The 16,135-nt window shown below is 33.1% G+C and overlaps 1 protein-coding gene and 1 long non-coding RNA gene across 4 annotated transcripts in view; both read right to left on the bottom strand.

Moving 5' to 3' along the window:
- Positions 1-309: 309 nt before the first annotated feature.
- Positions 310-8,262, bottom strand: LOC117684876 (uncharacterized). The gene is made up of 2 exons (XR_010707976.1): positions 7,906-8,262; positions 310-960 (listed from the first exon to the last, which is right to left on the bottom strand). It is a non-coding gene; the product is annotated as an uncharacterized lncRNA (long non-coding RNA).
- Positions 8,263-11,855: 3,593 nt separating this feature from the next.
- Positions 11,856-16,135, bottom strand: part of LOC105327911 (polycystin family receptor for egg jelly) — a 31,500-nt gene continuing 27,220 nt past the window's right edge. Inside the window, exons 23-27 of one of the 3 annotated variants that reach the window (XM_066067537.1) lie at positions 15,807-15,981; positions 14,243-15,517; positions 13,799-13,893; positions 13,577-13,591; positions 11,856-12,781 (exon numbers count right to left, since the gene is read on the bottom strand). In XM_066067537.1, coding sequence (XP_065923609.1) covers positions 12,638-12,781; positions 13,577-13,591; positions 13,799-13,893; positions 14,243-15,517; positions 15,807-15,981 — 1,704 coding nt within the window. In that variant the 3' untranslated portion in view covers positions 11,856-12,637. Of the gene's footprint in view, positions 12,782-13,182; positions 13,471-13,576; positions 13,592-13,798; positions 13,894-14,242; positions 15,518-15,806; positions 15,982-16,135 lie in introns of those variants that run through there. The other 2 variants (XM_066067538.1, XM_066067539.1) reach the window with 2 other exon arrangements.

Genomic DNA, 16,135 nt, shown 5'->3' with positions numbered 1-16,135 from the left:
ATAATATGGACATTTTTCATATTATTGGATGAACGTAGTTTGAGCACAAAGGTATTTATTATTATCGAAATATCAAGCGAAAAGTGGTGGAAGCAAAAACTCGGGACGGATCGAGTATACATTATTATCCTCATTTGTACTCTCTTCATTTTTATTCATTGAAAGGGCATGTCCATATACCAAAAACGAAATTCATGTTACTGGGTGTATGATTATCATCAATAATGCGCCAATCGTGTATTAAAAACAATTCAAGATATTTACACTAATCAGGGTGTGTATTTTCCCTCCATTCTAATTTGAAATTAATGTCATGGTAGATTTTTTATTATTCATTGATAAAATAGAATGCAGATGACAAAATTAATGTTATATCATCCTTCCATATATAATGTTTTTTTGATTATGAAGACAATTGCTCATAGTTAAGAAACTTGAAAGTATATATTAATCAAAGCAAAGTAAATTGTCAAACTGTTTCTGAATATTTGTACATAAGTTTGCTTTTAATTCAGTCTAGTTTCCATCCTGCAAACGTAGTTCTTGTGTTCCAGGCAAAGCTAACAATGTTTGTAGAACACGTCATTATGGATCGGATGAAGACGTCATCATATTGGTTTAGTGACACCACGATGACCCCTGTATCAGAATCATAGTCATAATCAACATCGTTTGTTTCACCGAATGTGCTGCACACCATGTCATCATTGACAAATATACCAAATGCAGTTTTGCCATTATCGCCAGAATAGATAGTCCATGTCAGCACGTAGACACCTGCGACAGGTGCCGAAAACATTCCACTGTGTTTGTTGTACCCCCCGCCAATATTGGTCTTGATGACGTCAAATACGAGAGTGTGATGATTGCTCGGCGCATTCTCAGATGTAGACATGTAGGCGTAGAAAGCTACTGAAGTGCTCGTCGTTAACCGTTTACCATTACTAAACAAAGATTCCCCTGCAATGATGAATCGTAAGATGTTTCTGGTTAATCATGCTTAGATCCAGATATATATATATATATATATATATATATATATATATATATATATATATATATATATATATATATATATATATATATATATATATATATATATATATATTTTTTTTTTTTTTTTTTTTTCTTTTTTTTTCTTTTTTTTTGGGGGGGGGGTCTTAGGAATAATTGTGCTTGCTGTTTGCGAGGGGTGTCTGAGGTGTCCGAAGCATACACTCAGTAGTTCCGCGCATGGGTCTGTAAACTTTAATACAAAATAAATGCAATTTGAATGACAAAATTACAGAGAGATAGAAAACAAGCTCAAGTGACCTTTTCTTATCACATTTTGTCTGTAAACCTTTTACATTTTCAACATTTCAACAAAACCACTGGGCCAATTTAAACCAAACTTGGCACAAAGCACCCTTAGGCAAAGGGAATTCAAAAATTTGAAAATTTCGGACCACTCCCTTTTCTAAGGGGAGATAATGAGGAATTATTGAGACTTTTTGAGAAATTTTCAAAAATCTCCTTCTCAATAAACATAAATATCTTTGAACAAACATTAGAAAAATAACCCCTTGGTCAGTATTCTACGGTGGTCACTTTTCGTCGTCACACCGGACGTACATTTAATGCCATCTTCGCTAGCCAAGGGTGACGATCCACGGTGTTTCTCTATTCACCCTTGGCAGATTTAGTAGCTTTAACCGCGCCGTCTATCGATTTGTAAAGAGTTACGTGCCTTAGCTTTAATAATTCGTCTTACTCCCATACTCGATAAACATGGCGGCCTCTACGAAACGTGTAAACAGAGAAGCTGAAATTAATGAATGTGAATAGAGAAACACCGTGGATCGTCACCCTGGGCTAGCGAAGATGATTTAATGCAGAAATGGAATTCATGAAAAAGCACAACATAATTTAAATATAAAACACATAACATATTTATGCACACATTACGCACATACCCCTTGCATTGATTTGAACATATTTTTATTTTACAAAAATTACAACAGGGATTGGGCACAAGTTCAAAAACTTAGATCGTCCTCTCCCAATACAAGTATATAATTCAGTAAAAATAATGTATGCACAACAAGGTCAACAGATCATATGACAGTTATATATAAATTTTCAATGGTGTACAAACATCAACTAAATCTTTTTGTACCTGTGATATAACGATAAACTAGAGAAAATCAATGTTTGTTTTCGCTGACACTGATTGCGTTGTCGCCCCAAAGTAGGACATGAGTATTAACAATATTTAAATTTACAATATTGAAAATTTCATTAAGCATAATATTTCTGGCCTCTTTATATTTATTACAAGTAAGTGTCTTCGAGCTTGCCACACGAACAGAGTGGACTATTAATAATATTACAACGAAAAAGATCACTATTTAGTACACAATTATGACGAAGTCTAGCATGAATAATATTAAAAAATCTGTCACCATCGTAAAAAAATCAGGTTTTGTTCGACAGGAAATATCATTCTGATTTATGATAGAAACATGTATTTTTTCTTTGAAAATGCGAACGGAATCGCTTTCACGGACATCCTTTGAAAGCGCATTCCATTCATTAACAACAGTGGGAACAAATAAAGATTTATACAATTGTAAACGACATTTTGGTATACTATAGTTTTGTGCATTTCTTGTAAAATAAGTGGATGCATTAACACGTTTATTTGGGAAAATGTCCATTACATAATTGGGTAAAAAGTTTCTATCAATTTTATACATGGTTTTCAGCCTGGACTTTTTCCTTCTACTATCAAGTGTTTCCCACCCTGTTTCGAAATAAAGAGAATCCCTAGAAGCAAAAATAGGTAATCCTGTGACGATTCTTGCTGCAATCAATTATTTGTTCTAACCTTTCGGAATCAGTGAAAGTGCACCAGCCCCATACATCAGATGCATATTCTAACAGGTCTTATAAATGAAGTATATAACAATGATAGTGACTTTCTATTAAGTTTGAATTTGAGTTTTTTCATTAGTCCCAATTTCTTTTGAGCATTTGCTATAATAGAGTTGATATAAACTGTCCATGAAAGATCCTCAGAAAAAATAACACCTAAATGTTTGTCAGAAGACACGAATTCCAAATCACGATCTTGAAATTTTAACAAGGGATTTACAGTATTTTTTTAAATATTAAAATGAACTGCTTTGGTTTTTGAAGGATTGAAGCTCAAGAGCCATTTCTTAGACCAAATTTCCAGATTTAAAAGATCTTGATTTAGATTAAATTCTATATCTCGTACATTGATTGCAGCATGTTGAAAACTATTATCATCTGCAAAAAGTCTACAGAATGTTAACATATTATCTGCTATATCATTTACATAAATAAGAAATAACAATGACCCAAGGACAGAGCCTGTTAAGCCGATATGCGTACCATTTGGTACGCATATCATAAGATGGCGACGGCCTCTGGAGGTTCGTAAGTTTACACAACTCTTTTTATTTATTCAGATCGTAATTCAGCGGGTAAAACATAGGTGTTTGAAGAGCTACTGAGTCTTCACATGTAGCAACCTATAAAATAAACCAAAACTGCATATTAATTGATATTTTCTTCGTTAATGAAAATCTCGATGATATGCGTACCTACGGCATGTTTATGTTTTCGGATATACGTACCATATTTTGATGATATAGGTACCAGCTACTTTCCTATTATATATTGTGTTTTCTTATTTTCATTGAACTGTGCGGTTTTGAGACGTTGAATGCATTTGTATTATATTGTTTTATTATCGTTATCCCCAGAGCGTCAGTATGTTGAGAACTTGGACAAATATCGTTACGTTATAGTAGCGAGAAATAAACATTCAAATTTTCAATATATTGATTGATCTCTTGTTTTTAGTCGGTCGGTTCAATCGTTTTGATATACGCTTAATACTGAACCTCGATTGACGGATTCTGGCAATACTTTTTTCAGAGAATTCAGACACGATAATGATTGAATATCATGTAAGTAGATAATATTCAAATAGTTGTCAAGAAATCATCCTATCCACTTAATGTCAATTGTTTTAAAATGATAAATACGCCGAGTATTAATTGTTTCATGCTTTATCAGATGAACAGAATTCCTCATTAAATGGTGAAATTTTGAACATTTTTTTTTTCATTCGTTCGTATTTCTTATAATTTTATATTTATAAACAAACTCATTTTTCAAATTTTTTCAAGTTTTGAATATTAATTATTTTTTGAGAAACAAATTGAAAGACTCTAAAAACCTGTATCATTGGGACTTCAATGTTGAATTTGGACTTAAAGTGAGATTTTGGTAATCTGTTGATTATATATCAGGTAATCTAAATCACCTGTATTTCTTTTGTAAATATATATTTTTTTAAATTTATAGTTTTCATTTAACAAGTTGCTTTATTTTTTTTTTTACGAAATATACAGTTTAATAAATTATAAATATACAAAAAAATAAATATCAATTGAAGCTCAGCAATATAATATTTTTTACATTAATATAGACTTTTTCGGGTTTAAACAGTTAGTGGGTTTGATGGGTCTATGATTTCAAGCACCCCTAAGCATAAACATAGAGGTATGAAAATATTTCTTTACACTGAACGGTTTTCGTTTAAATTACAATGTATATTGCACAATCTATTATTGTGATTTCCAAAAAATGGTGTCTACGGTACATGTGTATTTTACGTGAACAAACTATCTCTGTAGTTATATTTTTTTAAAGATGATGGCAAGATATGTGAAGTTTGTGGAAAAGATGTTTAGTTCAAAGCAGGGCATGCAAGTACCAGTACACAAAATACTGGAGCACACAAAGGAATACAAATTCAAGTCTGGTCAATGTGAGAAATGTTTTTTGTCGCGGACCAGATTAAAATCGCGCCTGCTGCTATATTTAAATGTAATCCATTTTTATTTATTTACTTTGATGAAGTAACAATTCACACTTCCACATGCATGTACGCACGCGCACCTACCCATCCACGTACCCACAAACATGTTGAATTTATATTTTTATTTAACAGGAAAAACCCTATGCCTGCGACAAATGTACCAAGGCGTATGTCCATAAGAAAGATCTCCGAAATCACAAGTTGGCCCGGCATGATGGGGGGGGGGGTGGTTAAATGGGATGATTGTAATTCTATCTTACTCTCAAGAGGCACATTGAAGCAAAACACAAAAAGACAATATTTTGCATATAAACAAAATCTGCTGCGTCACCAGCGTGAAAAACATGGTGGCAATAAAATGTAAACATTAAACCAATGAGTCAATGACGTATAATTATGTGTTCTTTGATTATTATTTTTTTTTTAGAGTAATTAAACAGTGAAGAGTTTCTTAATCATTGTTTTTATTTACACCTTTTGATATCAACCTCCTCACCTGAAAAACCAAAGCCTTTTTGGAAAAGTATTTTATCAATTTGTATATGAGTGGTACGTACATCTTACCGATGGTACGCATATCCAGAAATTCCTATTTGTTTTATGGTACGTGTATCTGTTTTTGTAGGTACGCATATCATCGGGATTTTCATTAATGAAGAAAATATAAATTAATATGCAGTTTTGATTTATTTTATAGGTTGCTACATGTGAAGACTCAGTAGCTCTTCAAACACTTATGTTGTTGCCGCTGAAATACGATCTGAATAAATAAAAAGAGTTGTGTAAACTTACGAACCTGCAGAGGCCGTCGTCATCTTATGATAATTATGCGTACCAAATGGTACGCATATCGGCTTAACACCAGTGATAGGTAACCCAATAAACCAAAGCTAAATACAATGTATAGTGACGTCATCATTTTGCTTCGTTTTCGCCATGAATAAAGATATGCTTCTAAATATGTCGAAAAAAAGATTATTCAATGCGTCAATTGTAAGTTAATATTGCAGGACAAATGAAATACATGTATGTGTAAATTATCTTGAAATATAAGCGATATTTGAACTCGGATCGAAACGTGAAGAGAACTCGGCAAACCTCGCCATTTGCAACGCGTTTTTACCCTTTCCCAAACATCATTAACACGTGTACATTCGGAAGAGCGCTTGCTATGAATTAAAACCCCAATTTAATTTTACATTCTCATCGGCCAAACAATCGAATAAGTTCCCATCATACAATGTTTTCCCGCTATTCTAAAAAACGCTGGAAAACTCAATAATTCCTTGTGTTATTTTCTTTTTCATTAAAGCTTATCCATCGACCGAGTATTATTCATTATTTTAGTCACTGTAACAAGTAGATATTGTAAAAATTATAAAATTAATTTACATGTTGATATTTTTTCCGTAAACCATTTGTCTAGATACGTTATATATATTATGTCTGTCGTGAAATTGGCAACGGCCACACAGTGCCAATAAACTTATCTTACAGTACATTTAAAGGCAAAGGAAGAAATTATTGATAGCATGTTGTATGTAATTAATTTAAAAAATTTTAAAACCTAGTTATAATAGTTATTCGGTCATCTAATTAACTCTCTCTTCAAAATATAACCAAAACTTAGATTCGGGTTAATGTTCGTAGAGTATAAATAGCAACTGATTTTTTAAAAAGATTTAGTAGAGAAAATACTGATATACTAACTCCATGAATGTAAAAAATAGTTTCTATAGATTTGCTAATCAATGGGTTACGATTATTGATTATTATTTCGCACTAATTATAAAACATAGTGAATTATTTTATCATGCTATTTAATTGAGCATTTTATTAAAAGAATCAAACCAATTATGAGAAAAAAATTTATTATTACAATACTGATTATATAATTATAGTTGACCCGTGCGTGCAAGGGTTGACATTGCCTATGATATCGGACATTTACGAAATAGATACATCGACACACCTTATTGTTGACATTTACATAACCAAGTTTTAAGCCTACAATAATGCTATGAATTTCACTACACTCTGCTTAGTTAGCAATCTAACTGTGCCTCGGGACAGGCCTTCTCCACAGTTAAATGCCTTCCGACAACCCGAAACGATTTTGGAGAAAATTAATGAATAGCTCTGCATTAAAAATAACATTCAAATTATTCATAACAAACCATTTTGAGGCTGTAAATACCTTTCATCTAAATATTTAATAAAGAATTCAACACTTATCACAAACGATTTACTCGCTTCGAATTTACACACCATGTTGACATTCGGAACTCTCGGGATTTTTCATATTAAATGCACTGAGTTAGAGTTATCTCCCGTATTTCCTTAAATGAACAGAATAACTTTCAATGAAAATTTATACGTATTTGTAATATCGTTTCTGAGTTTATCAATGCAAGTGTGATATTGTGGACACATAAACTAAAAAGCCCCCCGTGATTTAGCGTGAATGTAGTGCGCATGCGTAAGATTGTAAAATCCAAAAAATACAGATGATTTCCGGATTTTTAAAAGGAATTTCCGTTGATTATTTATAAGCGAAGCTTGATTGAGAAAAAATAAAAACAAATTGGTAATTTTCATATTTTTTTGCAAAATTATACCTAACCATTAGAAACATAGCATGATAGAGGGTTCAGCCCCCCCCCCCCCCACTTTTTCTCGCAGGAAAGATTATTGTTCCTAAATTTACCTTGAAAGATTGAGAAGTTGGATTCAGAAGCATACCAGCCTCCCCCCCCCCCCCCAACGGATTAGGAATATCATGATTTTAGAAAAGAAAAATTTGGGTAAGTAAATTTTCTTTTAGGAAGTATAGGTATACTCCACCCCCCCCCCCCCCCCCCCCCCCCCCCCCCCCCCCCCCCCCACGGATGAGGATTTCCATGATTTTGGGAATTACTTTTTTGTCAATATTTCTGAGGATTAGTCTAGCTCCCACTTTCAATTTGCTTCCGACGCCAGTGTAACATATATATAACTTATTTGCTTACCAGAATGATCTATTTGACGTGTTTGCAACGAAGAGGTATTGGACACTGAGTTAAAATCATCGGAAGGATTAGTGGTAGGTCTGGAGGCTTCTAGTTTCAAAACAATAGCATTCAGTTCATCCACATTGCGTCTCAAAGCTTCGTTTTCATTTTCCAGACTACGAAGTTTTTTTTCTTGAACCAGCAAAATTTTCTTAAGTTCTCGAATTTCTTCTTGTTGTTTGAACAAAATTGTTCTTATTTCTCGATAACCAGCTTCATAATCATTGTCAATAAGTGCCACACTTTCAGTCGTTAAGACTGTCAGCAGAATTACCACACATATGTTCATGTTCTTCATAAAGTTTCTCAATCTCTTGTGCCAAGAGTGATAAGAAGTGATATAACTTACGTGGAATTAGGAGCATGCTCATTCACTTGAACTTCAGTCCTTCCTTTTATGTAGGTAGATAGTTTCCCGTACTATCTATTAGTATAATCAAAGTATGAATACTGTTTTAGAGGCCTGTAGGAACATATGTATGCAAATAAAGACGTTGGTAGCAAACATATTTGAATTATTAAAATGAAATACTGAGTATAAAAATTGTTTAGTGAAAATGACAAATAACAGACCCTTTCTTCAGAACGTCGTGTTATAGAAACGAAAAGCTTATGTATATCAAATAATATTTTATAGAAAACTAATTATATATGATTGATCAAAAAGTGTGCTGTTCATCTCCGGAACCCTGAATAATTTTTTATGCGCTAAAACCGAAAATAAAATCACCACAAAGTTTAGTTTCGCCATAAATTGTTATTTTCCATCTTCATATCGTATCAGGTGTCTTTCCTCTCGATCCAGATGGGTTTCAAGCGATCAACAATAGACTATGGAATATTTCGGTCTTTTCGGTTATTTATTCATCTTTGTAGGAAACATATACCTTGGATATTGATGAAACAATGCAATTCCTTTGTTATATTAAAGTTCCGGGCATGACATTGCAGAACAAAATTATTTGGTTTATTCTTATTTGTAGCTGTGGTTTATTTGGGGGCGGGGGCCCGGGGGGGGGGGGGGGGTGCACCACATTCAGATATAGTTTTAATACAATATCAATTCTGATGGGTTGATCCCTTTTAGTAGTAAATATATGTTTTCTTTTCAATTAAAGCATTAAAAGATTAGAAAGTTAAAACAACATGTATATCATCTGCTGGATTTTCAAATTCGATTCTATAAGTCTGAGTATAAGCACATGCAATATAAACATATCTCTTTAATAACACTTCACCCTGTTTACACTTACATTCAATGCATTTTGCTGGTTGAGAATATCAACTGAAGTATACATAAGAGTTTTATATATTCATTTTTCGACGCAGGTTTCCTAAATTTATGACAAATCAGTGGTTACAGACACCATTATAAAAGCAGTGTCTTAGTTTCAAATTGCGACAAGACCCTGTATCTATTTTTAGTAAAAGGTACTCGGGTGTATGCGAATAATGGCAAAAGGCTAACTACCTCTGTGTGAAAGCGTTTGATATTATACAAATATTGACTGGGGTTGAGGGCAACATTGATTATATTAGCCCCCGAGGGACGAAATATTGCCCGACGCGAAGCGGAGGGCAATATTTTCGTCCCAAGGGGGCTAATATAATCAATGTTGCCCGAAAACACAGTCAACATTTGTTTTGTTATATGAAGAAACAAACCAAAATTTAAGAAATTAATTGAAAACAGATCGCCGTAATTTTCTCAGCTCAACAAAGAATTCACGAATTCAATTTTGTGCAAAGTTCATTTCCAAAATATCCTCAGCATCAAACGGTCACTTGTGATATTCCGCCGACCGTAAGAATTATCAGACAGGTGTTCTACCTGATTTTACTTCACAGTAATTCGCAAATCCTTATATCCGTTATGATAGCAAACCGTTGCATTGCGCGTTCGTTGTTTACTTGCCTTGACTCACTGTCTATTATGACGTCACCTTGTTTTGGAGTCGCGAAGAATTATTTACGTCACCGTTTACGAATCAACAAATCAGAGGCGATTATTTGAAATAGAGGGAATGTTCTCTAGATATTATTCCTAGCCGGTCAATATCTAAAAAATATTGACCGGTCAATATTTTTCGGACGAGCTGATATTACAATTATTGACTATTCGTCTATATAGAGTTATATAGTGAGAATATACTACTGAATATAACAAAAAATTTTGTTTTAATTGCCGCAACTCAAATAAGAAAAATGATTTTAGGGTAAACAAAAACTAATACGATTTATTGCCATTTGCTATTACTTTTTACGTTCAGTATCAGAATGAATCATTCACATTAATATCAGTAATATTCAGTTGTTGATAGTATCACATCAGTTGTTCCATTACTGATATAGGCATTATGCAAAAGGGAATAGGGCAATGGCGATTTTAATTAAGAATGTTTAGCAATGCAATTAAATTAGTTATTGCAATTTCTTTAGATATTTTCTCATTGAAGGTAAAAAAAAAATGAAATAAATTTTATGGTAGGTGTTACTATTGCACAAGTTGAAACATAATCTCTGTAGAAAGCAGAATTTAACAATAGTGTTCTCCGTAGTCCAGAGTTCTAATGATTAGTCTAAAGGACATATGGTCTGAATTGTTATTGTAACTTGGCAAGGATCGACCTTGCACATTTGGTGAACTATAAAAAAAATCTCTAGCAGAAAAAAAAACACGTTAAAATAAATGTTAATAAATAATGTGTTCATGACATTGCACGGTGTTGCATGAATGACAGAGAAAACCACAAAATCGAGATTTAGTAAGACTTCAGTTCCATGCTATTGATGACAAATAATGATTTTAGATAACTTAATGAATCAAAACATCCATTACTGGACTTGTTTTAATATGGTATGGACAAATGGGTTTGTTGTTGTGGCAATCATTGACCTTTAACCTCTACTTATGGGAATGTTTTGAGGTCTCAACACACCCTCTGTTAGGGACAAGTTTAAACTATTGGCATTTTAATAATGACTTGGAAAACTGAATCCATTTATAATGTAATGGTTCTATACTTCTTTTCTAACGAATCAATCAAACAGCCGTGTTGGTCCAGAATACCTATCGACAATCAAGCAATATATCAAAAGATATGTTAATTTGTTTTTTATTATTGTTAATTAGATATTGATCTCTGCTGTTTTCCTGACTGAATTACAAAAGAGATATCAAAATGTATTGAATCTTGTCTGTGACTGAAAACGGATATTGAAACGCGAAAATCAATCAGTCTCTAATTAATTAAAATGTTCAATGAAATAAATTATCTTCAGATGGTAATGAAGCGGGGTTTTTTTATGTTATAATGTACTATCTTGGAGAGGATTGAAAAATTGATCACGATCCATAGAACAGATAGCAGAAAGCCGATTGCAAGTTTGAATTTGTGTTTAATCTAAATTGATTTCATTACATCAAAATAAAATTATGGTCAATTTGAAAGGTGGTGCTTCAGTTTTTATCCTGCCGCGAGAGACTGATTTTGAAAAAGCCATGATCACATAAAAAGATTTACGCCATAGGCCCGGGGACGTCTTGAACTTCGATTGATCATAATGTAATAAAAATTCTAATGAAAATAATAGTACAAGTTTGTTAGAGAGAGAGAGAGAGAGAGAGAGAGAGAGAGAGAGAGAGAGAGAGCACTGGTATTCTCATGGATAACGTTTGAATGATCAATCTCGGGGTACGTTGATTGATTGGTTATGTTGATAGATATTCGGGCTTGTTGGGTATGAATGCGAGTTCGATTTATCGCATCATGCATAACAGCGATCCGTAAAAATAGATAATCTAGTGTATTTCTATAAATTTTGTATCAGACCATGAATTGTACAATGTGTATATGAATATTTGTACAATATGCATATGACAGATGCTAATAAGTTAACATGCATTGGACTTTTTTTATTTATTTAAAACTATGTATCATCCATTCATCATATCACAGACTGTGTTTCAAGATTTTAACAAAATTCATGTTGATAACAAAACAAAATCTTCGTATGCTTATCAAGAACTCTCACTGGCTAAAATAATTTTTTTTTTAAATTCAAAACAAAGTGCCTACGTTGACGAGAATGGTTGGAGTTGAAGAAGAAAGCGTTGTATTTATGCGCCAGTGACAGTTTGATAAACAAGTGTTGTAAAGAGTGCTACGAAGAATTGAACTAGGCAAAGACTAAATTTCAATTATTTAAAGTACTAAAACCATGATTTCTTTCTTTTTTAGCATACATTTATATACTTCAAGACTGTAAAACATACTACGTGTACAAAAAACTGAATAAGTACATTTGATAAATTTCAGGCCCAAAATATTTTGGTCATTTTTAATAATTCAAGTTTTATTAAATATTATACAATTAAATACCTCAGTGAATATGATGGTTCCAGAAAGTGTTTTTATTTACATTTCATTGAATAAGTCTACTCGCTTATGCAAGTTGAAAAAATGATTTATATTTACCTTAATATATCAGTTGGTTTTGAATTTTGTTTAAAAACGATCAGATGGTTTATATAAAAACATGTTGTTTTAGACAACTAATGTATAACATCAATTCATATATAATTTCTAAAACAGAATAAATAACACGTGCCCTTTCACATAGAAAAATGAGATGCAAACTCTACCGATTTACATTCATGTGATTTGCATTGTAATGTCTATTTTTTCTCTTAACACTTTGCGTCATTGAAAACGAGGCTGATGTCTCTTGGGGTCTCGGCCCCCGAGATCCTTGAGTTCGATCTATTCGGTGTTTGTGGATCTAGGCGTTTCATAAGGAGGTCTTCCGAGTTAATATCTCCCTTGCTGGTGTTCTAATGGGAAAAGAAAATCAATAATTATTTTTCTATACTTAAAAGTAACATTTAATCACATTGAAACCAATTATCTGCCAAATGAACCCGGCGCTGAACGCAAATGCATGATTTTAACGAGTTGCTTGTAATGTTGATGTTTCAAATCACATGTATTAACATTGATCAAAATGTAAACAATGTTTGTCGTTATTTTTTTTTCAACTTTCAATCCCCCCCCCCCCCAAAAAAAAATAATAAATACAAATTCGATCCTTGGTTAAAAATGAAATAAAATGAGAATTGATTGCGATTAAATATTTAATTTTTACCAGTAATCAACTGAATATTGTAAGAAATAACAACAGAATGAAAAAGCAGTCTTAGCATTTTTATCTTTTAGATTAAAAAGAGAGTGAAAGATTGCATGCTATATTTGCAGGAAATTACGATATATAAAAAATGCAATATACATGGAATGACTTTACATCATGCATTCAAGATATTTTTTTGAGAAAATAATGAATAATTTATCATACAAGAGAGGAATAATAATATGCTGTAGGTTTCCATGGCTACATAAAACAGGAAATAGTAATTACGTATACAAGATACATATCAATTTTCATTCTCAGCAAGAACGTTACTACATAAATTTGAGAATTTTATATAAACACCAGTTACTTATCCTATCTTTAAATCTCAAAATACTGAAATATTTAAACAAGCGCAAGCTTAAATGCAAATGTACGCAAAAAAAAAATATACAAACAAACGAACAAAAACAAGCATGTTAGGTTTGAGCAAAAAAGTTACCACTCGTTTAAAACCCTAAAAATTGCATAAATTCAAAATGTTGATACTGGCGTTAAATAATATCTCAATAATGGTACTAAAATGTATTATATAAATAAACAATTTATGCAAGTTAAAAAGCGCGGCAAAATTGATCAGTCAGAACCTAAGCGCAATTTACCGGACTAAATTTTTTAACTATATAAACAATCACCGAGTCACAAACTACCCGGATGTACAAACCTGTCCGTCGTTGACTTCATCGAGCGTGGTGCGCACAAGCCTTAGAATGTTTTGAGTGTCAAACTTCGGATTGAGGCCAATACTCTGCATGTACTCTGTAAAGCAATAATGTTCAGCGCTATCATGCAATCGTGTAACGCAATTACATGCATGTTTGTATAATGCCAATTTTGATATAATAACATTTTCACAAAAATCCTTTAAAAACCTGTAAAATGATTCAAAACACATTAAACGTCAAAATATTATGCACACATTTGGTTAAAATCTAGGTAGATATATCACATGCACGAGTATATTTTGATGCTAAATATTGGTGCTTGCATAACATTCCATAAGAAAAAAAATATTCGTATCAAAAATAATATATTTTGTGTTTTGAATAAATACATGTATGTTGATTAAATATAATTTTTGCGAAAAAAAATATGCCGTGTAACTTACTTTTCTTTGCCTCGGCTCTTTTCGATGCAGGTGCTTCTGACTTGTATGCAATGCCAACTAAATCTTTAAAGGACTTGGTCAACATATCGACGATACCGAACAGGTCTCCCTTCTTGTTCGCGTCACCCCGGACATCAGTTATACTTTTGTTAAGTATGGCGGCAAACATTGTAATGAGGGTGAAGAGGACACAGAATACGTAAGTGAAGTAGTAAAACTGTGCAAGTTGTGGTGCTGCCATCATCATTGTATCCAGGCTGTTCTTCCCGATCAGGGCGTTGGTGAGAGTCCCCCAAGATGTGAATATACTTCTGTATTCGTAAAGAGTGCGTCCAAATATAAGATACCCGAATATTACATATGCCCCGAACACGATTCCGAAAACGAACCCGAATCCAATGATTTCAGTTGCTGCATTAGAGACCACGGTTATGATTTCAGTCAGTTTTTGGTTGTAGCCCAAGATCCGCAGGATTCTCAACGATGCGATAAATACAAGGATGGCCATTATGATGTTAAACAGCATGTCCCAGACGACAATGTGAAAGAAATTGATGAAACTGTTTGCTCCAGTAAGTTTGTCATCGTAAAATTGATCCATCGCCTGATTGGTGTTAATTAGTCTAATTATGAATATGGATATAGCTGCATATCCTAAAAACAAACATACTGTATCCACGCTATTCCAGACTACTCTGAAGTACTTGCAGCATCCGTCCTTTTTAAGCCCCTTAATCGTCTCGTATGTGAGAACTAGCTGGTAGAGAACGTATATACAATAGCAGATGATAGCAAACGTTCCCATCGCATTTAAAGACACCATTGGCCTGAATGGATTCGTTTCTGTCCACGTGAAGGAGCCGCCCATTTCTGTCACCTCTGTTATATATGTGACGTATGTAAACAGGTTGGCATTCGGGTTATAGAGGGTAAATTCAACCAAAATGGCTCGAGTGCCTCTGTCAATCCAGTTGAAGGTGTTCAGTTCACTCATCAGATTCTGCGCCTGCAATCTGGTTTTGGGTAGTTTTAGTATGTATCCACCACCCCCATATGTGTTGTACTCCCCTGTAAGTGGTAGGCCCCATATGTCAATAGATTTAGTGTATCTCCAGGCTTCGAATGTCTGGAAAAGAGACTTGTATTGAACAGTGTCGCACGCAGTCGCGTTATACGTTTTCCAGCCCAAGCAGTATTCTTTTTCGTCCTCCTGGTACATATCATAGTAATTCACACAGTAGTAAGGCCAGGTCAGTTTGTGGTAAATACACTCCCCTAGAACGTCAAAATTGTAAATTATAAGTTTTCTTAAAAAATATAAATAGGTCTATAAGTTTTGACATTTAGATAAATTAATTAAACCATGACAGTCTTTGTTAATTACACCGCCTAAAACGTCAAAATTGTAGATTTAATTAATTATTATAATTTTTCTTTAAAAACTGTTACACATAGATTTAAAAGTTAAATTTTATCAAAAATAGAAACTGTTAAATTCATATAAAACGTTTATTTATCAAACAATTTATTCAAAATCTTTAAATTATATTTTTTCAGATCTTACCTTTGCCCATGCGCACTTGTCTTAGACGACCTGGTCCAACTCGGATGCTTGACAGATCGCCAAAATACCTCTTATCCTGCTCGCCGAGACTGGCTCCAGAATACTGAGTTTCGGGATAGTAGGTAGGAATGAAAGTTTTTTGCATCCACGTATAGAAATCCTTTGTTTTGTTGATCTACAAAAGGAAGAACAAAACGTATCAACTATTATTATGTGCCGTGTTTGCATTCATAGCTTCATTATCATTTGTTAAATGGGTATTACATGAAATTTACACTATAGAGTGATCCAACAACAGAAATACATGTTGATGATTAAAATGTATGTAC

The sequence above is a fragment of the Magallana gigas genome, chromosome 7, assembly GCF_963853765.1.
Source record: "Magallana gigas chromosome 7, xbMagGiga1.1, whole genome shotgun sequence".
In the NCBI taxonomy this organism is placed as follows: Eukaryota; Metazoa; Mollusca; class Bivalvia; order Ostreida; family Ostreidae; genus Magallana; species Magallana gigas.
The sequence above is the reverse complement of the archived record's forward strand: the minus strand, read 5'-3'. Positions and strand labels throughout refer to the sequence as shown.